The 27,840-nt window shown below is 40.6% G+C and overlaps 2 protein-coding genes across 2 annotated transcripts; one reads left to right on the top strand and one right to left on the bottom strand.

Moving 5' to 3' along the window:
- Positions 1-949: 949 nt before the first annotated feature.
- CCZ1 (CCZ1 homolog, vacuolar protein trafficking and biogenesis associated) lies at positions 950-13,311 on the top strand. The gene is made up of 15 exons (XM_030958233.1): positions 950-1,155; positions 2,757-2,854; positions 2,977-3,070; positions 3,168-3,242; positions 4,274-4,321; positions 4,587-4,670; positions 6,611-6,786; positions 7,014-7,095; positions 7,231-7,292; positions 7,797-7,908; positions 8,487-8,520; positions 8,870-8,987; positions 10,513-10,671; positions 11,727-11,854; positions 12,966-13,311. Exons 1-15 carry the CDS (start codon positions 1,057-1,059, stop codon positions 13,019-13,021), a joined length of 1,425 nt encoding a protein of 474 aa, XP_030814093.1. The 5' UTR covers positions 950-1,056; the 3' UTR covers positions 13,022-13,311.
- On the bottom strand, positions 12,117-27,808 carry LOC115909136 (radial spoke head 10 homolog B2-like). Its single transcript, XM_030958232.1, has 19 exons — positions 27,660-27,808; positions 26,394-26,695; positions 25,659-25,734; positions 25,368-25,436; positions 24,988-25,161; positions 24,391-24,476; positions 23,651-23,771; positions 22,784-22,963; positions 21,423-21,544; positions 20,774-20,874; positions 19,975-20,083; positions 19,811-19,890; positions 19,566-19,714; positions 18,655-18,762; positions 17,359-17,532; positions 16,093-16,144; positions 15,475-15,585; positions 14,213-14,408; positions 12,117-13,791 (listed from the first exon to the last, which is right to left on the bottom strand). The coding sequence occupies exons 2-19, from the start codon at positions 26,660-26,662 to the stop codon at positions 13,545-13,547; spliced, it is 2,424 nt and encodes an 807-aa protein (XP_030814092.1). The 5' UTR covers positions 26,663-26,695; positions 27,660-27,808; the 3' UTR covers positions 12,117-13,544.
- Between the last annotated feature and the right edge of the window lie 32 nt (positions 27,809-27,840).

Genomic DNA, 27,840 nt, shown 5'->3' on the forward strand with positions numbered 1-27,840 from the left:
GTGCACACTGAATTTGATTATAAAGGGAATTGAAAAGTAATAGAAAAGCTTATTTTATTAGTTAAATTCCACTATCTCAAATGTGCCAGACAGAAAATGGAAAAATAATCAGAATAGACATAATATATCTATTTATGGCAAAAGGATTACCTGAACTAAGTGATGCTCCATGCTAATTCCTTCAATTTACTCAAGCTTGATTTCATCTTTCAAATCTCAGATTCAACCTCTAAAAATAAAGCGCTTCTACTTTTTGCAGCTGCCGGGCAGCTCCGAACGAGCCAGAGGGGAGTGAACCGCTCGTGGTTTCGAGCTTCGAACAGGGCGCAATGGCCGGGGCACCGCGGAACCCCCGGGCCCACCGGCCGGAGCTCTCTGCAGGCGGCTGCCGGGCGGGGCTGAGCGGGACCCCAGCAGGAATCGCGGTCCTGACGGGACATGGCCCCCGGCTGAGGGAACACTGGGCACGGCCTCTACCTGGGGGAACACCGGGCATCGGCCCTGGCTGAGGGAATACCGGGCACGGGCTCCGGCTGAGGGAACGCCGGGCACGGCCCCTGACTGAGGGAACGCCAGTCACAGGCTGAGGCTGAGGCTGAGGCTACGCCGGGCACGGCTTCTACCTGAGGGAACGCCGGGCACGGCCCCTGGCTGAGGGAACACCAGGCACAGACAGGCTCCGGCTGAGGGAACGCCGGGCACAGGCTCCGGCTGAGGGAACACCGGGCTCGGCCCCTGGCTGAGGGAACACCGGGCTCGGCCCCTGGCTGAGGGAATGCCGGGCACAGGCTCCGGCTGAGGGAACGCCGGGCACAGACAGGCTCCGGCTGAGGGAACACCGGCACGAGCTCCCTCTCCCGCCGTTCCCGCGGCCGCCGTTGGGGGCGCTGCGGGGCGCCAGGGCCGGGAGCGCTTCCCGGCCGCTGCTGCGCTTCCGGGGCGCGGAGGCGGAACCGCGGCCGGGCCGGGGCCGCTGGAAGCGCGGCGGGGCCGGTGCCGCGGCGGCCTCGGGCCGATCCCCGATGGTGTCTGGCGGCTGCCGGCCCCAGGCTCAGGATGGCGGCGGCGGGGGCGGCCGGCCAGGAGAAGCAGCTCGCTCCGACCCTTCTCAGTTTCTTCATCTACAACCCCAAGCTTGGGCCCAAAGAGGGAGAGGTACCGGGGGGATGTCGCGCCTGGGGATGCGGGGAAGGCGCGGCGGTCCCTCCGTGCCCGAGGCCGGGCCGCACCGTGTGCGGGCTTGGCGCTGTCCCTGCGGAGCGGCCCCGGACAAAGGCGGCGGCAGCTGCGGCTTTCCCGGCCCGCGTACGCCGCATCCGTACCCGGCATTTGGGTACCCGCGGGGACGGGGACGACTGCCGCCCCCGTTGGGATCTGTCACTGCTTCACACCGAAAAGAAACAGTAACAGAGGTGTTGTCAACAGCCGGGCGTATGTTGTAGATGGGGAGCTGGACAGTCAGCAACTGTTTTGTTGATACTTTAACTTTGTCTAAAAATCTTTCTCGACATAGATACAATACGGTAGAAAGGTTACTGTTTAACTTAGTTACACTCAAGTTACTGCTGGTGTTTATTCGCCATTGTGTCCCTTAGTAAGGAGAGTCAAGAAGCTCTAGTCTCTAACTTTAGGTAACAGCGTGTTGTGTGGTTCATGCTCAGCTTTAATAGTTTCTGAGCAGAGCAGGTACTTACATCCAGAGCAGTGACAGGCTGAGGAGGCTGAGCGTGCCCTCAGCACGCTCCCGGTGACTCCGGCCCGGGGGAAGCTGTTTGTTCTGCTGGAGGATGAGGTGCGGTTCCGAGGGACCCCCAGCGAGCTGGGGACTGGGCCGGCAGGAACCTTGGAGCTCAGCAAAGCCCCGTGTGTGGGGTGGAATAATTCTGGCTCACCGTGGCAGGTCGGGTGGACTGGTTGGGAGCAGCTCTGCAAAACAGGACCAGGGAGTCTGTGAACAACAGGTCCTACGTGAATCAGCAGTGAGCGCTTGTGGCTGTGGGAGGGAGGGAGAGTGGCTCAGCAGGTCCGGCCAAGCCAATGCTTCCCCTCTGGCCAGCACAGTGGGTGCTGTGCTCTTCCAGGGATTGCCAGAGTAGGAAAAATACTGGCAAACTGAAATAGCCTAGTGGAGAGCCCCTGAGTCAGTCAGGGGGTGCAGTCTGTGGCATACCAGAGGAGCCTTTGATGACTGCATTTGTGCAGCCTGGAGGAGAGACAATGTGGAAAGGGGGCAGAGGGCAGTCTCTGCCTGAAGGATGGCAGTAGATGATGGAGTTTGGTTCTTAAAGTGAAATAATCAGGATGGATGGAGGGAAATTCTGATGAGATAGAAAAAAAAAAATTCTTCAAGGTGGAGTGATCTAACATCAGAGCAGGGCTGGAAAGTTGTGGGATTCTCATCTCTGGAGGTATTGAACAGATGACTGGACAAGGCCTGGAGCAATCTGAGCTGCCTTTGAAGCTTGTCATGCTTTGAGCTGGCTTTGAAGCTCGCCTTGCTTTGAACAGGCCCAGAAGTAACTGGGGCCTGTGATATCAATAGCCTTCAATGTACAAAGTCCTTGGACATATCATGGGATGACTGACTGCTTAAGTGTGCTTAATATACCTTTTATCCATTATTACAGAAGCCCATTTTGGTACAAAATAAAATTCTGCCTAGGTTATTAAGGGATTAAAAAACAAGCAAACCATGAACTCAATATTCTTTGATTTTGTTAAAATGCATTTGCTTGGGTTCTTTTTTCAAATTTTAGGAAGAAAAGAAGATTCTCTTCTATCATCCAAATGAAGTAGAAAAGAATGAGAAAATTAGAAATGTGGGGCTGTGTGAAGCTATAGTGCAGTTCACAAGGTAGGAAGTCTGATTGCATGGGTGATTGTTTTGGCACAAGCACTGTATTTTAAATATCTCAGTTGTATGTCTTCTTTTTGTGTGTATAAATATCCATATCTACTTATGTGTTTTCTTTCCAGGACCTTTAGCCCAACAAAACCTGCAAAATCCCTACATACGCAAAAGAATAGACAGTTTTTCCATGAACCTGAAGAAAACTTCTGGATGGTCATGGTACTTATGCACGTGATATGCATATTCCTAAATCACCATCCTGCAATGTTCTCAATGCATTCTGCATTGTCTAATACCAGCCTGTTCCACTTCCTAGGTTGTACGGAATCCCATCATAGAAAAACACAAAGATGGAAAGCCAGTCTATGAATATCAGGAAGAAGAATTGCTGGTAATAATGAACTTTCCTTTTTTGTTTAATGAGTTATGTTGTATTTTTGAGAGTACTTCCATCCAGAAACATCTTAGTTTAATTCTTCTTGAACTACTGTCAAATTGATTTTATATGTATCTATACCTATCTTCATAAATGGAAAAAGAGCAAAGTACTTTTCAGTAAAGTTTAAAGAAGAGCACAAGATAGAGAATTATCCAGAGAACAGTTCAAGATCATTCAGTAAACACTGGTGAAATATACAGCTGTGAGACATTTAGCTTGGAGTAGGTGAATATTTCTTAGGATGTGTTTGTTTAATTAAGTTCTTAAATCTATGTATTTTTATTAGGTGCCAGTATACATGTCATTACTTTCTTAAGACTGCTAGTAATATTTACTAATAATCTGAGAAACCAAAAAAGCTCATAACTATGATGGGATTTCTTCTCCAAGCTGCAGAATCATTATGTCTGTTCAATTGTATATAGGAAGGGTATTTGGCAGGGTGGGATAATAATTAAAAAGCTGGTTGGTTATCCTGCCCCTGTTCATTACAGTGTGCATTACTTTTGTTCCTCTCTGTGTCCTAAGAAAAGGATTGGAGTCCTAGGGACTCTATTTTGCCAGATAAAATTATCTCTTTTTGATCTGGGTTAAGATGTCAGCCCCATAAAACCTGCTGTAGTGTCCCACATTCTTTAGCCTTTGATTTGGATGAAGAGAGAACCATCAGAAAGAGGATAATTTTCACTGACCACTGGCCTCGGGGAAGGGCACTGTTTGTAACTGGAATCCTTGGCATGAGTACTGAAGGTGCTTTTGGTACTAAATGTGATGGGGGAAGGGACTCCCTTTATTGAAATCATACTTTATAAGTACAGAGACATTTCTAGATGCTGACTGACAATGCCATTTAACTTTTCAGAACATGATTTCTCTGATTTGTGTCTTTGCTGGCTCTTTGAAAACACATGTTATCTGTAGCTCAGCCAAAATACTTGTAATTCTGCCTCTGCTCCTACTGATGTGTGCTCTCTTTCCTGCAGGACAAGGTTTATAGCTCAGTCCTCCAGCAGTGCTACAGCATGTACAAGGTAGGGTTAACACTGGGGGCTCAAGGCTTTACAAGACAAGAGCATGAGATACTTCAGTCACATGTAAATTCTTGCCTCTGCTGCCATTTATACCTGGACTCTGCAAATCTAAATGTTTTTTCAGTAAAGAAGGGATACATTTGGATTGGTTTGGAGTATGTTAAGGAATGGGAGTTGTGTTGTAATCCATATTCATAACCAAGTTACAAGAAATTTCTGTAAATGATTATTCAATTAACTGATTTTTTTCTCTTTAAACTGTTAGCTTTTCAATGGCACATTCCTGAGAGCCATGGAAGATGGGGGTGTGAAAGTGCTAAAGGAGAGACTAGAGAAATTCTTCCATCGGGTAAGACCTCATTTTTCAGGCACATACTGTGATTCTGCACTGGAAATAAAACACAAAAAAAAAAGAAAAAGTGGCAGCAATGTGACTATAAAACACAGGCAGTGGGAAAGATGTAGAGTCAACACAAAGTATGTGGTTACTCATTTTTGTCAAATACTTCCTGCTTTTTCTGACAGAGTGGCTTCTTTAAGTGGAGTTGAACCATGAGTGTGGTTATGACTTGATGGAACAACTTAACTGTTGGATCTTTTTTCTGATGGAATTGTGTTCCTTCTTTCAAAGTTCTGCTTTAATGTTTTAATTGGTTACTGTGATAACATTTGTACAGACCTATTTGAGTGACTGTTGAAGATTCATTGAGGTTAGAAGGAATTTGGGGAGGTCATCCAGTTCAGCCTCCTACTCAAAGCAGGGTAACACTGAATTTAAACTCTCCTGCCCAGTGCTTTGGGTGGTTGAGACCTGAAAACATCCAGGGGTGGAGATTCCGCAACCTGCATGCTTAAAGTCCTTTAGTGCTGTGAAATAGTGAATAGATGAATTTTTTAAGTTGTCCCCCCTACTCCACCCCCTCTGTAGAATTAGTAGCAATCCTAAGAAGGCTTCAGGAAATACTGCATGCATGATAAGTACTCTTCAGACTGTCATTTCATAGCTGATGTTTTAGTGAAAGGATGAAAGGCAAAACCTATTTTTCATGTAAAGTAACTGACTGAGTAGTCTCATCTGGCAGAATTTTGAGTTCCTACAGGATAAGTTTCATCACACTTGAAAAGTGTCTGCCCCCATTTTTCTTGTTTGCAAGCAAGGAACCAGGACTGCTGTCAGTAGTTTGTGCTTTTGTGGTATTGAGATCTCTGATAATGATGGAGTGTAGACACTATGAAATGGTGTTTAAAATTTTGTTCTTTTAACAGATTTTTAGAATGGCACAATGTGACAGTGTAAACAAAAGTACAGGCTTTTCTTGTGGACTTGGGGAGGGTCTTGCTTGTTTTTTGTAAGACTTGTGGTAGACTCCAGAATAAACACCACTGGCACAAGGGAGTACCATGATGAGCCTGTGTGTGCTGCTGTCCAGACTAAATTAAAAGTAGACCTTTGCAAAAAAGAAAGTAATAAATTTTTATTGCTAAAACAGAGAGACTCACAAGCTGTGCCAGAGATCTGTCGCCCTGTTGGTCTGTATTTCTTGTGGGCATTCAGTAATGTGAAGTGACTGTAGAGGGAGCCATTGGATAAAGCATCTTCCACAGACCACTTGTCAGAGCATTTGAAATCTCTTGCTAAATGTTACAGTCTATCAAGAAAATCAATAATGGAAATTATTTGTTCCATTACACATTGAAAGCATCTGTTCCTATTTCTACAACTGCATCTGAAATTAAATATCAGTAAGATAGGCTTTGCTTGCTTATACTCTCAAAAGATCTTGAACTTAAAGCTGTTTTCATAATGATTAAAAAAGCAAAGTGATGCCTGGAATCACATTCATGCACTCACACATGGAATCACAGAGTGGTTTGGGTTGGAAAGTACCCTTAAAGGTCATCTAGGCCAGCTCCCTGCTATGAGCAGACATCTTCAACTAGATCAGATTACTCAGAGCTCTGTCCAACCTGGTTGTGAATGTTTCCAGGGATGGGGCAGTCACCACCTCTCTGGGCAAGCTGTGCCAGTGTGCGAGCATCCTCATTATAAAAAACTTTCTCATGTCTAAACTAAATTGAGCTTCCTTCAGTCCAAAACCCTCGTCACTACAAACCTTTATAAAAAGTCTGTCCCCGCATGAACGAATGTGTCAGACAAGTAGCACTGAAAGGACTTTTTTTCTTTGATTTTTAGTCTGGATTGTTGGAGATTAGACTTAAATTTGTTCTTTAAATCTACACCTTGGCAGTTTTCTGAATTCTAAAAGCCAACTGTCATTGTTCTCTCAGTACTTGCAGACACTGCACTTACAGTCTTGTGATCTGCTGGATGTGTTTTGTGGAATCAGCTTCTTTCCACTGGATAAAATGACTTACTTGAAAATTCAGTCATTTATTAACAGAATGGAAGAAAGCCTAAATATAGTCAAGTACACTGCATTTCTCTACAATGACCAGCTTATCTGGTAGGTACTTCAGTAATTCTTTTGTGTTTCTTCAATTTCTAATCCTTTCAGTAAGTGCCATAATAGAGAAGCTTTTAAATTAGTGACAGAGTTGGATGAAAATGAGAAAACATGAGTCAGGCTGCCATTCAGTAAGAAAGGCATTGGTCTGAGCTAGTTAGAGGAAAATGTGTGATCTGAACTGCAGCACAAACATCATTTGCTTCTTTTTCCCCACAATGTTCTAGGAGTGGACTGGAGCAAGATGACATGAGAATTTTGTACAAATATCTCACGACATCTCTGTTTCCAAGGCACATGGAGCCTGAGGTAGCTGGGCTGGGGGTTTTGGGTGTTTTTAGTCTTTTGTTCCTGTTTATCTGGTACTAAAGGCTAAAATACCAAAGAGAAATCTCTCTTCTCTGTTTCTAAGCTGTTTTTCCTGTATGTGCTTTTTCCCCTCAGTTAGCGGGAAGAGATTCTCCAATACGTGCTGAAATGCCAGGAAATCTCCAACACTATGGAAGGTAGGTCTTGTTTTACTGTCACCATCTACTCCTTCTTCCCCCCAGGGCAAAGCATTTGGAAGGAGTGTGTGTGTTTTGAGTACATATTCCACACACAGTTCATGCCAGAGGGTCGCACAATCGTTGCTGCAAATGTAAAACTTGACCCTTGGAAAAAAGAGAAAATGCTTCATTAACATTAGTGCAGATTTATTTTTCTTCCCATTGTTCTTAATGCACTGTATGACAAACTTGGGAATTGTTCCAGTCATTTCTTTTCAGTCAAACACTCCAGACAAAGGTGTAGTTTAATCTAGGATTTATCTATTTGTTCTTCCTGTGTACTCTGCATGTCAGTGAGGAATTCTGTACTTAAGCAAGTGGGCAACATTATTTTGCATAATTATGGGTTTGGACATCCTTAATAATGAGAATTCCTAATGGCAAGTTTGGAGAACCTTTGTTAAAGTCAAGAAACTGAAATACAAGTATTCATCACATCTGACCTGTTGAATTATTTTCTAGGTTTCTTACTGGACCTTTAAATCTTAATGATCCAGAAACAAAATGCCGTTTCCCCAAAATATTTGTTAACACTGATGACACTTATGAAGAGCTTCACTTAATTGTTTATAAGGTATTACAGCTTCCTCTGCAATTACTCCTCAGAATTAGGAATCTCCATGCAGTGAAGGTGACAATGATGTGAAGTACTTAGGAATTGTGTAGAAAGGTGCACTATAAGAGACAGAAAACTGGCATTTCCAGCAACAAGCTTTAAAGCCTGAACTCTCTTCTCCCCTCTCCTGTACCCTGTACAAAACAAACAATTATTTTGTTTTATTCAAACAAAATACCAGCCTTCAGTTGCTTTAACTGATTTCACGCCTTGCTTTATATGGGATTAATCAATAAAACAAAAAATATTTTGTTCTTACCTTAAATGGGAGATTCTTGCAGGTATCTTTGTATAAAGTGCATTTTTACCAAGTTTTGTCTTTCCCCTACAACTTAAACAGTTAACTGAATTTTAAAATCATAGCTAACCTGTGTTGTGCAGGACTGCAAAAAGCTTATCCTATTGAAGTGTTACCTTTAAAAAAGATTTTTAAATCTCTTCTCACCCATATATGACCTCTCTGAAGTATTGTCATTTATTTGAGTTAGTGCAAGTAATCTGTTGTAAATGGCTTTTTTGCTTTTGTTTTGTTCCAGGCAATGAGTGCAGCTGTCTGCTTTATGATTGATGGTAAGTACCTATTAGCATCAATTATTTGCCAAGACTTTTATATGTAAAATACTTTGACATGCAGCTTGTTTTACTCTTGAAAAATACTCATATTGTTATTTGAGTCTCTTTTTCATGAGTGCTTTTATCAGTCTTTTATCTTTGTTCTAGTGGTACAAGTAACTCATTTTACACAATAAAATGACTAAATACTGCTTCAGTTAGCCATATTCAAAATCACCCCTGAGGTTTTAATTGTGGGAGAAATTTGTCCTTGGACTCTTGCTGATGTTTAAAGAAAACAGCTACAGAAACTGTACCTTCAGCTGTGGGAAGAGAATCTCACCTCTGCCTTTTCTCTGCCTGTCAGCTTCAATTCCACCCACACTGGAGTTTTGCAGAAAACTGGACAGCATTGTTGGGCCTCAGCTTACAGTGTTGGCATCAGACATATGTGAACAATACAACATCAACAAGAGAATATCAGGGTTTGTATCACACTTCTTTTCCTCATTAGTTGGTGAAAAGTTAGGTTAAATGAACTGCTTAAATAGTGAGCCCAAATTTTGAAAGCATTAATGGTGTACTTAAAGCAATGCTTGTCTACTCTTCTGCATCTTAAGTGTTTATAAATGCATGTTATTGCATATCTGGGTCTCCCTGAAGTAACAACAGATGTTACTAATTTAGGAACAAATGTTTATTGTCTGGCTGAAATGGGAATTTTAGTGACTAAGTTATTTGGTTGCCGTGGAAGCTTTATCGTTGAGGACTTTTCCAGAATTACTGCTTCTTGAAGTGTTGCCATGTATAGTAGGTGAGGGGAAAGGGTCTTTTATTTTTCTATTTTGCAAGACTAAGGTAACTACTTAAGGGGCTAAAAACAGTCAAAAGAAAAAGGATGCTAATGCTTTAGAAAATATCCTTCACTTAGAACTAGAGCTAACTTGCAATAAAATTGCATTTATTTTTTTGATAGATTTATTAGTTGGGGAAGCAAGAGCACTGTTCCATATGGCAACATAAAAGGAATTCAACCAAAGATAGATGTGTGAGTGAACTCAGTCAGTGGTACCATCCCAGATCAGCAAAATCGCACAGGATAGAATAGGATGTGCTTGAAATTGTGCCAATCTACTAAATCATTAAACTTGGGGTCTTTAAATGTCATCTGGGACTGGCTTTGGCAGCTTTAACTCTTTAAAAGTTTAATGCCATGGTGTCCTGAAAACATGATACAGTTCCTTGACACTAATGCATGTGGGTGACAGAGAGCAGGGGTATCTGGTTGTTTGCTAAGGTGAGCGGTGTCATCACAGTATCTTCTGCTTCTAAATAATGCATCGCCTCAAGTACCAGTTGCTGCAGCCAGTTTTTGGTCAGTCTGAATGTGTTGTGACTTCTACAAAAAATTACAGCTCTAGGTTTTTAATATTAACTTCATAAAAAAGGAAATGGAGGAAGACTGCCAAGGGAGGAGTTTGAAAATAGTCTCTTGCTTGGCCCACACAAATGATGTGGGGGAAAATCTAATTGCCTGGATCAAGAAAGAGTTTGTTCTCTTGGTTGTAACAAGTAACAAAGACATTAATAGAAGATGACTTATTGCTCAAATTAAAGACTCAAGATCCATTCAAAGCAGCTTTGACTGGCATAAGGGAGAGCAGCAGGAAAAAAATGGGGCCAGGAAAAAACAGCTCATTAGAAAAATGCAAATTAATTACTATTCTGAAGTGGGGCAAGGCCTTCAGACTCCCCTGTGTGTGTTTACTGGCAGCCTGAGTGGCGGAAAGGGAAACACTGGCTGGTTCTGCAAGCTTGGTTGTCTTTTGGTTTTTTTTAAACTGTGTTAAAATGAATTTCAATCCCACAAGTCTCTTCAGTGTGAAGATAAGTCCAGGCTGTGTAAGTTAGCTTTGCACTGGGTCACTCCCCAGTCTCTGGGAAGCCTGTGCTTATAGAGCATGTTGGTATTCACAAATCACTTTTTTTCTTCTTTTTAAATCTTCCTAGGGCCGAGAAGGAACCTCAATTTAAGTTTATCTATTTCAATCACATGAACTTGGCAGAGAAAAGTACCATTCACATGAGGAAAACACCCAGTGTATCACTTGCATCTGTTCACCCTGACCTCATGAAGATTCTCGGTGACATCAACAGTGACTTCTCCAGGTAATGCTTGACTGTTCAGTAGTCTGTAACTCCTACTGTCAAGCAGATTTTTTTCTTTGCAAAGCAGTGGCCCTTTCTGGTCTTTTTGTTGATGGCTGGCTATTCATGTTTAGTATTTTCTGCTGGTTAGAAATAGTCCATCTTAAAAAAAAAACCAAAAAACTTCTAGTGTCCTTTGAAACAAAAAATTAAGAGGGCCAGGGCCTCTATCAAAGAGAATATCTCACCTATTGGAGGCTTCAGAGTAGTCATAGAAAATGGGATGGGAAGCACAAGAGTCTGTCTAATCTGGGAAAGCAGTGTAAAGGACAGGGACACCTGCTTCTGCCTGTGTCATATCTGCCCTGACACAGCTGGTGGCTCCTAGGGATGAGACAAAGGATGAAATGCAAACCTTGCAGTTACTGCAGCCCTGCTGATAGAGAAATGGCGTGGCTTTAGTCAATGGGTATCATGCTGCAAGGTGGGAGAGACCCTCTGTCGCTACAAAAGTTAAGAAAGAACATGACAATGCTGAATGATTGGGATGCCCCTAACTCTAATTAGCAACAAGCTGTTTTCCCACTATGCTTAAGGACAAGGTTTCCATTTTTCTATAAATGAAGAAAGTATGTTTCATCATATTATGGAAGTACTAGGTTGGTGATAGCTTTATAGAAGATATCCAGTTGCTGAGTATGGTTTAGGTCTAGGTTTAACAGTTCTGGGAAAGCTTAGTATCACCAACCCATCTCCAGCTTTCAGTGTTTGGTCCCTGTGGAGCAAATCCTCATTCTGTGAAGCGTGTCCTTACCAGAAGGGAGGAGAGGCGCTTTTCTCAATGTTTTCACTGCAGTGTTTGGCTAATGAAAAAATTACTGATTGACACATTTGGGCATGTCCTAAGCAGCCATTTCTGAAGCCTTCAACCTGGACTGAATGATGGCCAAGTTAGAACTGGTGTTTTCTTTGATACTGCACAACCACAATTTCTGACATTGAGCTGTCCTAACAATTACAGATAAAGTTGTTGAAGATGAACTTGCTGCCACCTTAATTTTTAAAACTTCTTTCAGAGTTGATGAAGACGAGGAAATTATTGTGAAGGCAATGAGTGATTACTGGGTAGTTGGGAAAAAGTCTGACCAGCGAGAACTATATGTTATTTTGAATCAAAAAAATGTAAATCTGATTGAAGTTAATGGTAAGGATTGTTTCTTATTACCTTTAAATACAGTTACTCCTAAAATGTGTGCCCCTAGAGAAGGAATACAACCCATCTCATGAGAAATCTAGAGAGGGACTGATCTTTGATGGAGCTGGTGAGTTTGCCTAAGGTTTTAGTCTGCCTACTACCAGCTGTGAAAGGACAGCATAAATATTCAGCAGACATTCTTAATTATTAATCAGTCATTCTTCTTCCTTCAAATAATAGAGAACAGCACTGTGAGCTTAGTTTAGGCTTAATTTAAAAAGTGTATTACAGCTGAGAGATGAATATATTTACATCTATTTGTCAGTAATGCAGGGTTAGTTACTTACACATTGTGGTTGTCCTGTCAGTGATCCTCATCCATCGCTGTCTTGTTTCTAACGTGGTTTTGAGAATGATTTACTAGGACTAAGAGTGAGAATTAACATTAAGATGCAATAAGCTTTTACATTGCTATTTCTCTAAAAATCTGTTTGAATCTTGCAGCAATGCTAGGGCTCTCCATTCTAACAGGAGGCAATGTGCTCCTGTTAGCACATCTTTCCCTTAGACAATGGGAAAGAATTCATACCTTGCCAGGACCAAAGCCTGGCAGCATTTTAAAAAGAGGAATGAGTTGTGTAACTTGGCAATCTCTCTGTAACTGTCTTTCAGCATCAAACCTACCATAGAGAAACAGAGAGTGAGTGTTTCTGTGCCTGATGAACCTAGGAAGTTTATCAGTCTACCAAACAACACAAAGCAAAAGTTTTGCAGACTTGATTTACTGTAACAGAATATCCTAATTCCTCCTTTCTCTGAAAAAGGGGTTATCATATACTTCCCTTAACTATATGTTAAGCCACATCTGCTTTTGTTGCAGTGTTTGATGAGAGACCCATCATTTACACTTAAACCACTTTCAGACAGTGGGAGACATCAGACTTGACTTTCTCCTACTGAAGAGAGAGTAATATTAAGTGTATTTCTACATTAGAAACTCTTAGGGCTTTTTCTGTTTGAGTTTTATTATATTCTCCATGACAATCCCCAGGGTTTTTCTTGAGGAGGTTTCTGTAAAATACAATACTGATGGGGTTTTTTTGTTGTTTTTTTTTAACAGAAGAAGTGAAGAAACTTTGTGCAACACAGTTTAATAATATTTTCTTCTTGGATTGATCTGCAAAGGGCTGATTTATTGAAGATGTCAATGTCAGGCACTTGTTCAACATGAGAAGTTATTAGTCATATTATTGACTGGAATAATGACAATAGTAAAGCAATACTTGCTTTGTAAGAATCAAAATTTCTACTAAAATCTGTAAACTCTGACCATAAAATTTTTAAATTTTAAAAATGTTTATGTGCAAACTAATTAAAAACCAGTCTGAACTCATCTGTACCATTCCATTCTGATATGTTATGTGAATATTTTGCTGAAAAATAAAACTAATAATTGTTACACTTTAGAAGCATCTATGTTCATTTGCATTGTGTAACTTCCTGCTAGTTTACCCAAAACTGGTGTAAAAGGCTGCTCCCTCTGAAACCAGCAAGTCTTGTGCATACAGTTGGGGCATTCTTACAGCTTCCTACAACTGTGGGTCTTCTGGGGTTGTTTTGGTTTGGTTTTGTTTGTTTGGTTTTTTTTCCTTATTTGAAGAGTGCTTGCTTGAAGCTTCAGTAGTTCCCAGCAGAGGATTTATTTCTTTTTCTTTTTGTCAGCAGTTCCCTTGGTACCTCTGGGTGCTGCCTTAGCCTCACTGCCTCGTGAGCCTCTTTTTGTCGGTGAGGGTTCTCTCTTGGAGGCCTTTTTCAGCTGGAGATTTCTCCAGGAGAGGAGTGTCTCCCAAGATGATGAGGCTCGTTCCCTGAGCCTGACACTCTCCTGTAATGCAACTGCTTCTTGCTTTCTTGCCTCTTCTTCTTCTTCTTTTTCAGCAATAAGTCTGCATGAACAAAATTTGAATTTAAGGTACTGTAAGAGAAGGGAGACAGGTTTCCACTGGCTAAGCAACTCCAGCTCCAGTCAGAGTATGAGCAGCATAAACTGCCACAGTGTAGAGAAGCAGAAAGTCTCTAATTACCCCCTCAAGTCCAAATATGTCTTTACTGCCCTTGCACAGAGCAAGAACCAAGTGCCAGGAAATACCAGAGCTATGTTTGTAACCTGAAAGCAGCCTGTATTTTTTACTCCAGCCAATAGCAGAAAGCACATGAGTTACATTCTCTATGTTACTAATGAAACCTGTGTGAGTTTGTTTTCCAGCTACAAGAAGCTATAGTACTTTCTTGAACTTCTCATTTTCAATAATTTTGCTGGTGGAAAATAAAGGATAACAGTACTGCCAGACAAGATTCAACACTCACCTTCCCAGCTCCTCAGCCTGGATCTTTCTCAGCTCAGCTAATTCAGCATGCTGGGGTTTTATTTCTTTTATTTTATCTCTCAGCACTATTTCATGCTCAAAAGCAGGGAACAACTTAGTTGTGAAAAAGGTTTCCACCTGACACATCCAGAAACTACACAGCTCCTTTTGTTCATTTTTATCTTCTTTTGCTTCATCTGCAAGATGTAAATTAAACATGTTTATTTAGTAGGGCACTTCTATTTCAAATGTGTTTTGGACTACAATATTTCAGCTCTGACACTGCAAAGGGAAGGTCTGGCCTCTGCATGGTAGAGAGGATGAAAGGTGTGAGACACTTGGAACTGAATGGGGGTGGCTTCATGACCTGGCCCTGGGAATGGCACAAAAAGACAATGAACTCTTCCCTTTCATCCTGTGCTAAGAGTCTTCTGCAGTAACCTGAGGACAGTTCAGTATCTGTGCCTCCTGTGCATGGGGGGAGGGATGAACAAACATGACCAGCTGAAAGGACAGAGGTGTGTGCCAGTGTCCCTTGTTATGTCAGGGAACAGGCCAGGCCCAGCTGATGGGCCCTGAACAGTTTCTCAGACGTGTAACATTTCACCCATCAGATTTCAGCAAAAGAGCTGATGACTACACGAAGATCCTTGTCTACCTTTGTCCTTGGATTTGAGTTCTGTAGCAGCAGAAAACATTTAACAAACACAAAAACCAACCCAGATGAGATCTGCTAATCAGCTGGAAGGAAGATGGTACAGAAAACTACAACCCTCATCATATCAAAGTGCTCTGACTGAACATCTCTTCTGCCTGAATGTTGGCCTGTCCTAACATGAAGCATGTTATCCCAGCTAGTGGTGGTGCACCACTAATAATAATTCTTATTTGAAGTAGAAGCAGTGGGACATGGCAGTATTACATTTTATTTGTCCAAGACACTCCACAGACAGGCTTGCAGCTTGAGCTTCTCATAGAGCAAATACCAATTACAGCTCATAGATGCCTGCAAATGAAATGTAGCATTCTAAAATTGAGGAAACTTTGTAAGTCAGTACTTAAATGTCTTATTTAATTATGAAGTTTTATTTTATTTAAAAAAATATTTTAAATTTTTAGAAAATCTTCCTCCAGAATTAATGCTCATTTACTGCCCTCTTGTGACAAGCTGAAATCTGCCTATACAAATAAAACTTCACAATTCAAGAGCTACAAGAGATTTGTGTGTGTGTGTTAAGTCCTAACACAGTAAGATTGTTTTACCTATCAATTCCTTTTCTGGGCAGGAATCTTGTTCTTCTTTTACATCCTTGTTTGGCAATGACACATCATCTTTGCTTTCTCCAGGAGTTATGGGAAATGAGAGAAGAGTTTCTGATATTGCAAAGAAAGAAAATTAAAGTTACTCAGCCTTTAACCCTGCACATGAAATTCCAAGTTTGATCTTCAGCACAAATACAGGTTGTCATCTGCCCTGAAAGTCAGACCTGTGGTTAAAATACTTCTGAAATGATGAAAAGTTTGTTTCTAATGAAGGCACCATGCAGAGTTCAAGCTCCTGTTTCCATGCCCACATGAGTGGAACAGAACAGGATAAATTAAGATTTAAAAAATATTTTTAAGGAAAAAGTGATAGTTTCTAATTAAAAAGCATAGAAAATTTAGAGATTCCAACTTGCCCAGCCATCTGTGTACAGCAGGCATGGAAAGCTAAACATAAACTTTGTCGTAATTGCCAAATTGAATGGAGCTGCCCTCTGTAACTGCAATACATCACCTGTTTCCATGATCAGCTCCTGTTTAATTGTTTTGAAAGTTGCAGAAAAAATGGATCTCCTCAAGCCACTTTATAGTTTTATTGTCACTTTATACAGTACTCACCCAGTAGAGATGGTTGAGGAGCAGGCTCTGTGTCTTCACCAGGTCTCGGTGGCTGGCAAGAAGTTTTAAACTCAGTTACTGAAAGTCTGGGCCTGTGTTCAAATCCCAAAGTGAAATCCCAAGTCCCTTTGAGTCATGCAAATTCCCATCTCCAAAGCATTCTGCCAGCCAAATGCATCCTGCAACCATGCTTTTCTCAAGATATTTATAATGCAGGAGTGTTTCACCTTTTCAAGTATTTCCAAGTAACACTTTACCTTCGATACCAACCAGGCCAGTAGGATTATCCTATTTCAGAGCTAGGGAAAGACAGCACTACAGAAAATGAAAGCTCCTGTTCTTTGACCTGTTCCTCTGTTCTTACATGTTGCTCTACATATTGTTCATCTATTGTTCATCTGCTCCTGAGTGCAGAGCTCAGCTGCCTCGGAAATGTCATCATTTATGTCAGTACCAATTATACTTCTGCTGCACTAACGAAATGTAACACAAGAAAAATTTTAGCCTCAGAACATTTAAATTAAGATTTTTTTTCTTTTTCTTTTTCCTTTTTTTTACTATTTTAACTGGACCACTTCACTGTGCAACTGCATCACTGCTTGCAGTGATGCTGCAAGGGAATGGGTGCACAGGGTGGGAACAAGTGGCTAAAGAATGGGAAGTGGTGGTGTACAGTGGCACTCCTGGCTCGCAGAGACTGTGGAATTATGTTTGTGAATACTCCTTAAATTAATAAAAATACTTTCATCTTGTGCATAATTCCAAATAATAACAATTCTAATTCATGTCTTCAACTACTCTGTATAGACAAATTGCACCAGTGTCACAGGCAGCATCTCACAACCTTATTCTGAAGTTTAGCAAAAAGAAAAAGAGGACAGCTCAACTGTGGGCAAACAGCAAGGCTTGCTACATACAACAGCTGGCATAAAAATGCCATTTTTACAGGACAATTTTAGACATTCAGCTTAATGCAGAAGAGACATATCTTTCACCAGCCAACCAATCTGTCAGTTCCCCTTCAGAAGTACTCTACGTGTATTTACAGTTATCTAGGAGAATGTGCAAATGTGTTAAAACTGTCTACACTGATGTTAAAATTTAAGGTACCAACAAACAGAAAAAGCAGAAGGACCCAATCAAGTATTTGTTTATGCAAAAATGGGAAATTGGTTTCCATGGTCAGGAAACAGAACATTTTCAGGGCCTGACTTCACTCTCTCAGCGGACACGTAATAACATTGAACAGGTCTGCATCAACTTTACCTGGGGTGGAGAATGTTCTGTGGGAGACACAGCTGAGGTTTCCTTAGAGAGCTCCTTGATTTCAAAGCTACTTCTTTTCTTATTATCTTGAGCTTCTTTCTTCAGGATCATATCCTCAGTAACATACACCAATGCACATTCAAGAAGAGCTTCAAAAAATTCCAGAAAAACCATCTAGAGTAAAACAAAGGCAGTGCTAAATTAGTTAATTTTTACAAAATCTCTTCATTAACAGGCCTATGTACCTGAGCCAGCAAAGAACTCAGAAGTGGCAGTGAAGTCTCCCCCTGGTTTCATTTATCGAGACAAACATCCCTTTTTCTGAAGAAGAACTGAAAACAGACAAAGCTGAAAAAATTCCTGAATAGGAATTAGAGGATATTATGTGTTAAGGATATTAAGGATATTATTAAGGATATTCAGGATATTATTCCTGAATAGGAATAGAGGATATTATGTGTTACACTTTATACAAGTCATATTGACCTAAAGCACTGCACTGATTTTTGTTGTTTCTGGGGTTCTGAGAAATTTCTCTAACAAGTAACTCACAAGTACAGCTATTACCTAAAACATCATATTTTAATTGCATGGGATGCTGCTAGAAACCTTGAGTGGGTTTATAGTGGGTTCCTTAGTAAGACTTCCACTGTGTGTTCAGTTTATCAGATCCTGTTTAAAACAAATTCAGTTATGTCATTTACAAGAGACTGTTGCTAAGTAAGAGTTAATTCTTTAAGGGTAAAACCCCTCTGTACTAGGCCAGTTCTCAGGTAGCACAAGAGTCTTCTACAGTCACTTCTACAGTGAGGTGGCAGCACCTCACATGTCACTAATCAGGTTTCTTCCATCACCAGATTTTCAGGATCAGTGGGTTCACACGTTAACTACTGATCCACCTTAGCAGCCTCAGTGCAGTGATTAATCCCTCAGTGATCACCGCATATCCACATTGTCAGGCAGCTCCCCAAGGACAGAACTGTCACTACCAGCCCTCCACTGGAAAGGGGATTTCTCTGCATGGATTATGGCACTCCTAAGGATCTTTCTGAATGGTCAAGTATGCTGAGACTGTGCTGAGGTACTTAAGAAAAACACAGAAGTACATAAGCTAAACTAAAAGATATAAGCAGAACAAAGGAAGACAAATAGAGGCTCAAGTTTTACTCTATTTTTTTAAATAAATTAATTCATTTTCCTCCTGCTCCAGCAGGTAGGACAGCATTCACAGCAGTTCTTAAAAGCAATTTTAAGTGTTCCTGCAGCAATGAATTATGTTTTATTTTCCATACACACCTCCAGCTCCAGGTTGATACCATCGATATCAGGTACAGAGGCACCAACTTTGACAAATATTTCCAGAACTCTTGGAGCAGTTAATCGTTCACTGAGAAGTTTAAAATCCTGGGTAAGAATAAATATCACATGTTAATGGCACTTAAGGCATGCCCCATGTGGCCCTAATCTACTTCCCTTCCTTTTCAAGCCTTTGCCAAAATTTCTAGTGGTTTCAAATGATACTTCCACTTACGTAATTAACAGCAGAAATTCTAGTCCTATTGAAGCCAATGGGAATTTTCCCTAGACTGCAAAAGCAGTGTTACAAAAGAACTTGAGAAATCTCATAAACAAAAATACAAAAAAATCACAGTTTTGCCATCCGATCTTTTCTTCATGAAAAAATTGCTCAGATTTACAAAGTGAAGCGCCCAAACCCTAGGCATATCAGGGGGAATTGTTCTCTACCTTCATAGTAATCTTAATCTGTCCCCAAATTACTGAATTTTAGTAAAGAATCTCATGCTCTTCTTGTAGTAAATACATTATTGAAATGGTTTATGGTGTTATTTCAATAGCTGTCAGTCTTTGAGTTCTGACAATAGGATATGTTCATATATACATTTTATAGATGGGGCAGAGGGAGACAGTGGGGATCAGAAAAAATATTTGTATTCCCTTAAACACATTTGTCTAGGATTTGATAAGAGTAAAAAATTACAATTCAAATCCTGAAAAAGTGCATAAATAACAGTAGATAACAGTAGAATAACTATTCCTTTACTGCTCCTTGGACAGTTTGCACAAATAACTTCACTCCCACCTTTTCAACTGAGCAGAAGCCACAGGGACTATTTTAAAAGGCTCATATAAACTGAACAAAGAAAGCAGATCTAATCACACAAAACAAAACAAAATGAGATTATTACATCCAACATCCAGAGGAATTGCCTCAGCTTCACTGTGGAGTCAAATGGAGGTCTGGGACATGGTCTACAGAAATCTTCATATATTTCCCAGCATTTCTCAAGATAGTTCATGGCAAAAGATGAGAATTCTCCACCAGAATATAAGAGACCTAAAATGAATTGGGAAAAAATAACATTAACAATAAAACTGCAATGCATGTGATACTAATTAATGAATTCTGCAGAGAAGAAATAGCATTGCTTACCTTGGACACAACAGGCAGAGGGCAGAACATTCCTGGACATCATTTCTAAGAAACACTTCTGCAGATGAGGAGCTTCATCTCTACAGTGGAAACAAAAACACTCTTGTCTGGGAAGATTCAAACTGATTACACTGAAATAAATTTCACTAAAAGATGAAACTTACTTGCACTTTTCATGATAGATATGAAATGCCAGGTGAACAAGGTAGCATACAAATGTTCTGAACAGTAATATATCACTTGGATCATGTATGTCCTTAGGTGATTGATCACCTGAAAAATTTTTAGAAAAAAAAATTTCTACTGTTCTCATGTATATTAAAATGCTTATAGGCATATTGATTTGTCAGCCCTTCTTATCCTCTCCATCTGCACCCATCACAGTGTAACAACACTCCCAGAAGACTCACACCAGATAATGCAGCATTTCCAAACAAATTTCAAGGGAGAACTGTCCACCTGCAGCTGCATCTTGGACAATTCTCTTTCTAGAAATGCATCCACTCAGCATATACAGAAATAAAAGGGGATTCAAAGCTGGAGTTAAACCCTTCACATACTAAGGACAGTGCAGGTCTAAAGGGATTTGACTGATTAACTGGCTCTATGGAAGACAAAAAAATACTACATGCAAACCAAAGTTAAGAACACTGAAAAAAAAATAATTTTGTTTCTCCTACTTCTCTCTCAAAATTCTCTCTCTCTCTCTTAAATAGTAATGGCAAGACCAGGGGTGAATACATATTTTGAACAGATGGATCTTCAGTGCAATTTTTATGTCGTATTTTAATTTTGTATTTTCTCGCCTAAGGACCAGAAGTGCCCAGAGAAGTGTAAATTGATCCACTGGGAACTCACAGGCACAGAGGAACTGACTCAGGACCACAACTCCCAGAGCTGAGCTGCCAGGAGAACTTGCCCTCCAACTCTCCACAGTTTACCCTGCTCACCAGGAACACAAACCTCTCAACAGTCGATCTATTTCAGCGAGAGTTACGGAGCAGAGATGAAAATTGCAGTCCTTCAGAAACCTCCAAAACTGCAGCATAGTCATGCTGCAAGCGCTGTCAGAAGAAGCACAGCCTAAGGTACTGTAGAAGTAGTAGGCTTTTCTCAATTTTGATAAATGCCTCAACACAGCCAGTTCTACCTAAATAAAGCAGGATATGTTTTCAGCATCATCTCAAAGCAAGAGACCAGTTTGTATTGATTCTGTAACTGGGCAGATGATTATTTGACCTTGTGACTTTGCATATCCCTGGCTAAGAGTTCACAAAAGCATTACTCAAAAGTAATGCTTCAACTCAGAGGGTTTAGGTGACTGATAAAAACAAATCATCCTCTGTCAGCAGACAAACCTCAGAGTAGCTAAAGCTGGTTGCTCCATGCCCTTCCAGATATGTTAACCTATTTTTAATTGGCCTTTTTTAGTGGAAGCTCAGAAGAGGCAATACTGCCTATTCATTCTTTTTGCTTTTCTATTTTCATGGCTTTCAGATTTTCAAATAATTGTTTAATGGAAAGCGTTACTTTAACACAAATAAACCAGAAATAAAATAGTATGAAACACAATACAGGGGAAAACTGAAAGTATCAAACAGTAGACTTATACTTTTTGTGATTCGTTCCCTCTGTCTTCATCTGGGAACAAGGCAAGCAGTGATGATACACCCAAATCAATATCTGATCCCAGAACAGAAGTCTTTCCCAAGGCATTAACGATTGCGGTCCTTTCTATCAAGCAAATAAAATAAGTTAGAACAAACTAAAACAAAGCTCAATATACACACACAGAAAAACAAAATGTGTATTATTCCTTCTTATATTACTGACTTGGAACAATAGATTCCTTCACAGTAAGAAGTAGAGATTTCACAACCAACAGCAGAACAACTGAAGGGCAATTCTGTCAAATCAACCCCTAACCAAAAGGAAATGCAGACATTAAAAAAGCTGTGAAACTTCCACACAACAGTTCCATTCATTACAAGATGTGGTGTGGATGTGCCACTTCACTAACAGAAACACAGCATGGAAGCAAAAGCCATGACTCCATTTTCTATCTAAATTTTTTGAGGAAATATATCTGGTCTTTGAGTATGTACAAACAATTTCATATTGTACTAAAATGGAACAACAAAATGTGAACTAAGTAAAATTTGTTTTGTTAAGCTGCTCACTAGTGCTAAAATGCCTTCTTGGGCTAGTGGCTCTCAGGTTCTTGGCTGTCACAGCAGACCCTTGATGAGCATGTCTTTCCACAGGACGATCATTTTCAAACTCTCCTTCAAAACAAACACCATTCTTGAAGACAAAGATGCCCTACAGACAGATTAATTATAATATAAATATAAAACAAGGATTTATAAAAACCCCAAACCACTAATTCTCTCAGTCAAATTTCCTCTTCAGAATCTTGGCTAAAATGCAATATATGAAATAAAATACAGCAAAATAATTTTTCCTACTGTCTTTTATAATGCATTTTGTCACCTATTAAATAGGTACACTGTTGGGATAAAGGACTGACTATGTATCTGTTTGATTTTGAAAAGTATTTTCCCCCCATATAGAAAGACTTGTTTGTACTCCTTAGGTTCCATATGTGGCACTGCACTCAGAGTTTTTTCAAAGTCTGTTTTATGAGAGGTTTTAAGAACTTCTCTGTGCAAGGACAGCTTGAAATCCATTAGCTCACGCTGGAAGTGTGAAATTCTGACCAACCACTGCAAAACTCAAGATGCACCTATTGAACTGAAAATCTCCACAGTGAAATATATGTCTCTGTATACTCAAAATATATGGAGTCCTTGGAAGGACTCCAACTGCTTTCAGTGAACTCTCTACCCTTTGTGTGGGGATTCCATCCACACTGCAAACTGAATATAGTTTGCTGTACAGAAATCTGGAGACCCACTCATACAGAGCAGGACAGTTTGCTCTGCTGCTGTCTGTAGTTCTGCCAATACTCACCTTGCCATGCTTCTTATTATGTGCCCATTCTCCAGTGTACATTGTTCCATCAGAATAAAGAAATGTCCCATGTCCATGGCGCTCCCCTTTCACAAAATTCCCCGAATATTCATTCCATAGAGGAGACTTAAACGATGTGTCTGTTGTCTTAAAAAACCATGTGTGCATGCCAGAACCATGCTGAAAAAAAAATTATGTGCTTAAAAAACAGATCCAGACTTTGGCAATTCTCTGAAATAAAAGCCCCCACCTGATGGCTGCAGCACTTCAAAGCAGGGACAGAAGGAGATCCTACAAAGGTGCACAGGAGAAGCACCCAGAGGATGCACTGCATCAACACATACTTGAACAAGCTCTAGCACGGGACTCCTAAATTTTAAGCAGAGTGAAAAGACAGAGCAAGTAACTCACCTTCTTTTTGAAACAGAATAATAAATGGAAGGAACTAAAAATGCCACAAAATTGTCTCCCATCATAAAAATTTTCCAAGAGGGAACAGTGTGGTTTAGTATTTTACAGGTGACACAGAAATAAATTGCCACATATACCTACTGCTGAAGTCATAGCTCAAGCTAAGTCACAAACACTTCCTTAACTTTTTTTAAATTGAAAAATGTTTCTATTTTCCACTAGGGAATGAAATTTTGATGTTATAATACTAAATCAAAATCCTTTAACAATTTGAATATTGCTAACATAAGAATCAATTTACAATAAAGAACATGTTTTTTATCTCAACTGGCAAACTCAACTGGCAAAAATCATACAAAGCTCCTTTGATATTGCACAAAACTCCCTACTTAGCTTTCCTATAGAGTAGTGGACAGATGCTGAACTAAAGAAGGGTTTCTGGGGAAGAAGTTATACCTGCAGGCCACACTCCCACTCTCCTTCATACTCTTGCTTATCTGCCTGCCATATCATTTTTCCATGTCCATGTCGTAGATTCTTCTTCCATTGACCAAAATACGTATTTCCAGATCTGTAGCTGCAAAAAACCAATAAAAGTTAATTCATACTAAATTCTGTGCTGATCTTATGGAAGATTTATGAGAAACCTCATTGCTAATAAATTTATAATTTATTAAGGCTAAATATAAGCATTAAATTGAAAATTGATTCACTATGACATGGACACAGATTTTATTGTAGCCACTGTTTACCTCCTATTTTTAATTTAGAAATCATTCAAAGTATTAACCAGCTCTTTTTCCCCAAAAAGTCTTTGCCATAGCCATTAACAATATTTGTTTATATATAATTCTACAGATAAATCATTTATTCATAAGGCAGCTTTATCTGCTCAAATCAATCAAGTGTGTTTGTTTCTCAGTGCTGAATTGTGGTTTACCAAAGCTGATTTGGGACTTTGTCTTAAGCTATTCTTTTGCGTGAATGGTCAGTAGAAACACTGCACATAAAAATAAACTTCTAAAGGTCTGTCTTGTTATCATAAAGCACTTTGTACATTTTTTATTCCACTGCAGAGGGTACACACTACTATGAAATTACAGCATTTGTACCCACTTTAAACAACACAAGAAACTGCAACATAACACATAAAAATAAAAAATGTTGAGGGTAAGAACAAGTGTTATCATATTTACCGTCTGAATCCCCATCCTTCTCTGACATTGTTTACCCAATCACCTGCATACCAGGAGGTCTGTTCCTGATCATAATAAATTGTACCCTGAAATAAAGAGCACAGTCAGTTTAAATACCTAAATATTCACCTACCTGAATAAAACACCACATACAAATAATATGATGCTTGTAAACACGTTCTAATACTTAGGGTCACATTGACTCACTGTACTGAAAGCAAGTGAAGGGATAGAATTAAATAAAGAAAGCAAGCTCTTTTGATAAATATTAGGTGAGACCTTAGAAAACACCAAATGTTCAAAAGAAAAATCCTATTACATTACATCAAAGTCTACCAGTTTTTCAAACCTCTTGGAAATACTTTAAGAGAGCTAACCCTGGCATCTTAATTACAGTTCTCAGTCTGAGGTAGATAAGTTTTCTGACCCAGTCAGAACAGTATGGCCACAATATTAACTGTATTCACAACCTCAGAAAAGCTCCCTAGGAAAAACAAATCTCTACACAGCATAAGACCACGCAACAGAACAAAACCTTTGCACAGTAACACTTGCTGCTCCTGAAGGAGCCCATGCTCTCATTTAGTTCTTACTGACCTTTCCATGTCTTTTGCCATTGCACCAAAAACCAGTGTAAAAAATTGGATGAGTACCACTCCTGAAAATTCCATATCCATGCCTAAGTCCATCTTGGATTGATCCTTCATAAACACTGCCATCACTCCAGGTATAACGGCCACAATGCGTTGGCACATTCTTAACAAATGTTCCCTGAAAGATTAAATGACAACATTAAAATCTAAGACTCTCTGTTTCCCAATCTTCTGGGACAAGTCAGGCTTGTGACTGAAATCACTCCCACAGCTCTGCAATTGCCACCTCCACTGTACCAATTACTGCAACATATCTACTTTCCTTCAATTTGCACATCTAACTGCATGGAACCGTGTTCAGTTATAACTTAAATTGTACTTTACCTCATACTTTACTCCATCAGCCCATGTGTAAGTCCCTTCTCCATTCATACGCCCTTCAGAAAATAGACCCTTCAAAATGAAGAGAATAACATAATTTGCAGATTTACTCTTACCCCAGGTGAAGTCTACAGTGACTGTAAGATTTTAAAAGAATGACACGTTAACTCCCCTCCAACTACTAGTTTCAAATCAAGAGTTTTAATGCCAGAAACTAAACAGAGCTCTAAATGCTTCTCAGTGCTCTTGAGAGAGAATTTACTCTGCTACTTTTTTTTATATTTATACACTCACCTTGTATGTATTTCCTCCCTCAAAACATATAAATCCTTCACCCTCATAGAATTCATCAACTTGTTCACCTTGATAGCTACAAAGAAAAGAAACTAAAGATGAAGATTTCAAGTCACTGCCAATAGATCTAAATCACATAAATAACTATATAATCACATAAATGATCATAAATGACCTTTGATTTACCATGGTCTACACATAGGTCAGCTGATGCATCTTGTATAGAATAATGAACAACAAGAAAATTTTCAATTTTTTGAAACTTCCTTGTAACATTCCACGTAATTGTTGTGTTGCCTCAGACCCATATTTCCTTCAATTAAGAAAAAAACCCACATTGGTAGTATTTTCTACCTTACAGTCAGGCATACACATTACACATAAACATCATATTGAAATACAAAAGGATTTTGTTAACATTGCCATTCACCTGCTTCCTCAGTTTAGGACATTCTGAAGATATATGAGCAGCTTTAAGCATTAAAAGGCAGCAACAACTAAGACTACATAATATATTTTCCTTCACCAGTTATCTGTGTACTTTAACAAAACTTCACTGAAGGTGAACAAGCTAAAAGAATGAGCTTCCACATGTACATCTCCTAAGGTGCCACTGCTACTTGGTCTGAATAACCTGATTCTCTGCTTCAAATCAGTGTTTGTATGACACTGGCTACAGCAGAGATACTTAAATGAGAGTTCTTGTCTTCACTGCTGTATTTGTAACAAGTGTACCTTTCAATAATCACTTGAGCAAGAACAAGCTCTTCGTGGAAGGGAGTAACAGGTGGGACTGGTGGTTCCTCTGCCTCTGGCTCTTCATCTGGTGCCTCTGGAATTGCTGGAGTTTCTTCGCCCAATGAGTCACTCCGCAAATCTCCCAGCGTTGTTAAGCTGCTGTCAGTTGGGGTACCTAGAGACTCGTCTGACTTCTCAACAGCTGCCTTCTTACCATCTTTCTTAGCATCTTTCTTCTTGACATCTTTCTTCTTGCCTTTTATCATAACTACTGAATTGTCTCAGTGTGTACTTCCCTTCTGAAAAATGAAAATTTCTTTCTGTCTAACGTACATATTTTTAACCTATAAACTAGTTAAAAAACCCAAAACACAGACAATTACAAAAACAAACAAACAAACAAACAAACACCAACCAAAAAAAAAAACAAACCCAAGTATTTCTGTGATTCTTATAAATGCATGTATTAAAGTAATCTCTGTAACAGCAATTCCTCAAGCCAGTGATGTCAGCTTGTGGCAGGCAGGCCACAAGGTTAACAGGGAGCAATGTCTGTGAATTACCTCCAAGTCTGCCATCAAAACCACCATGACGGAAGTGTTATCAGTAGACTTACTTCTGCCACACAGAGATCTCCATCTTTACCCGATCTTTAGCTATTAGATTAATTACATTGAAAAGCTGAAAGCCATTTCTCAAAGATATGCATTAGGCAAGTTCTGGGAAGTTATACCTGCACTACTATTATTGATTTAATTTGCTTCCAAGTTGAGTTGCAGACTGAACCACAGCACAGTATAACCACCACATCTTGTGGTTATTTTGCCAGTTGAGAGCTACCTGAAGGTTACAGGACTGCCTGCACAGCTGCAATCCTACCACAGCCGGGTATCATCGCTTGGTAGTGCAAGAACCCAACCTGCGAGTGCCGCAGCGACAAGGCCGAGCAGGGACAGCCTCAACCGGCACCGGCGCCCCAGCGGGGAACGGCGTGGCCGGGCCGCGGCTGAGCATTTACCGAGCCCTGTCTGAGGGACGGCGGGACCTGCCCGGTGCCGGGCCCTTACCGAGCCCTGTCTGAGGGACGGCGGGACCTGCCCGGTGCCGGGCCCTTACCGAGCCCTGTCTGAGGGGCAAAGGGACCTGCCCGGTGCCGGGCCCTTACCGAGCCCTGTCTGAGGGGCAAAGGGACCTGCCCGGTGCCGGGCCCTTACCGAGCCCTGTCTGAGGGACGGCGGGACCTGCCCGCTGCCGAGCCCTTACCGAGCCCTGTCTGAGAGGCACTGGGACGGGACCGGTGCTGGGCCCTTACCGAGCCCTGTCTGAGGGGCAGCGGGGCCGGACCGGTGCCGAGCCCTTACCGAGCCCGGTCTGAGAGGCACCGGGACGGGGCCGCGGCCGGGTCCCTCTCTCCCGCGCAGGCGCAGTGCGAAGCGCTGCCGTA

Source organism: Camarhynchus parvulus, chromosome 14 (assembly GCF_901933205.1).
Source record: "Camarhynchus parvulus chromosome 14, STF_HiC, whole genome shotgun sequence".
Taxonomy (NCBI): Eukaryota; Metazoa; Chordata; class Aves; order Passeriformes; family Thraupidae; genus Camarhynchus; species Camarhynchus parvulus.

Coding starts and splice junctions, on each gene's coding strand:
- LOC115909136 (XM_030958232.1), bottom strand. CDS start 26,662: ATGATAAAAGGCAAGAAGAAAGATGTCAAGAAGAAAGATGCTAAGAAA. Junction 19,715..19,810: donor CTCTGCCTGTTGTGTCCAAG/GTAAGCAATGCT, acceptor AATTCATTTTAG/GTCTCTTATATTCTGGTGGA. Junction 18,763..19,565: donor AATTCCTCTGGATGTTGGAT/GTAATAATCTCA, acceptor ATTCTTACCCAG/GATTTTAAACTTCTCAGTGA.
- CCZ1 (XM_030958233.1), top strand. CDS start 1,057: ATGGCGGCGGCGGGGGCGGCCGGCCAGGAGAAGCAGCTCGCTCCGACC. Junction 6,787..7,013: donor TACAATGACCAGCTTATCTG/GTAGGTACTTCA, acceptor ACAATGTTCTAG/GAGTGGACTGGAGCAAGATG. Junction 8,521..8,869: donor TGTCTGCTTTATGATTGATG/GTAAGTACCTAT, acceptor TCTGCCTGTCAG/CTTCAATTCCACCCACACTG.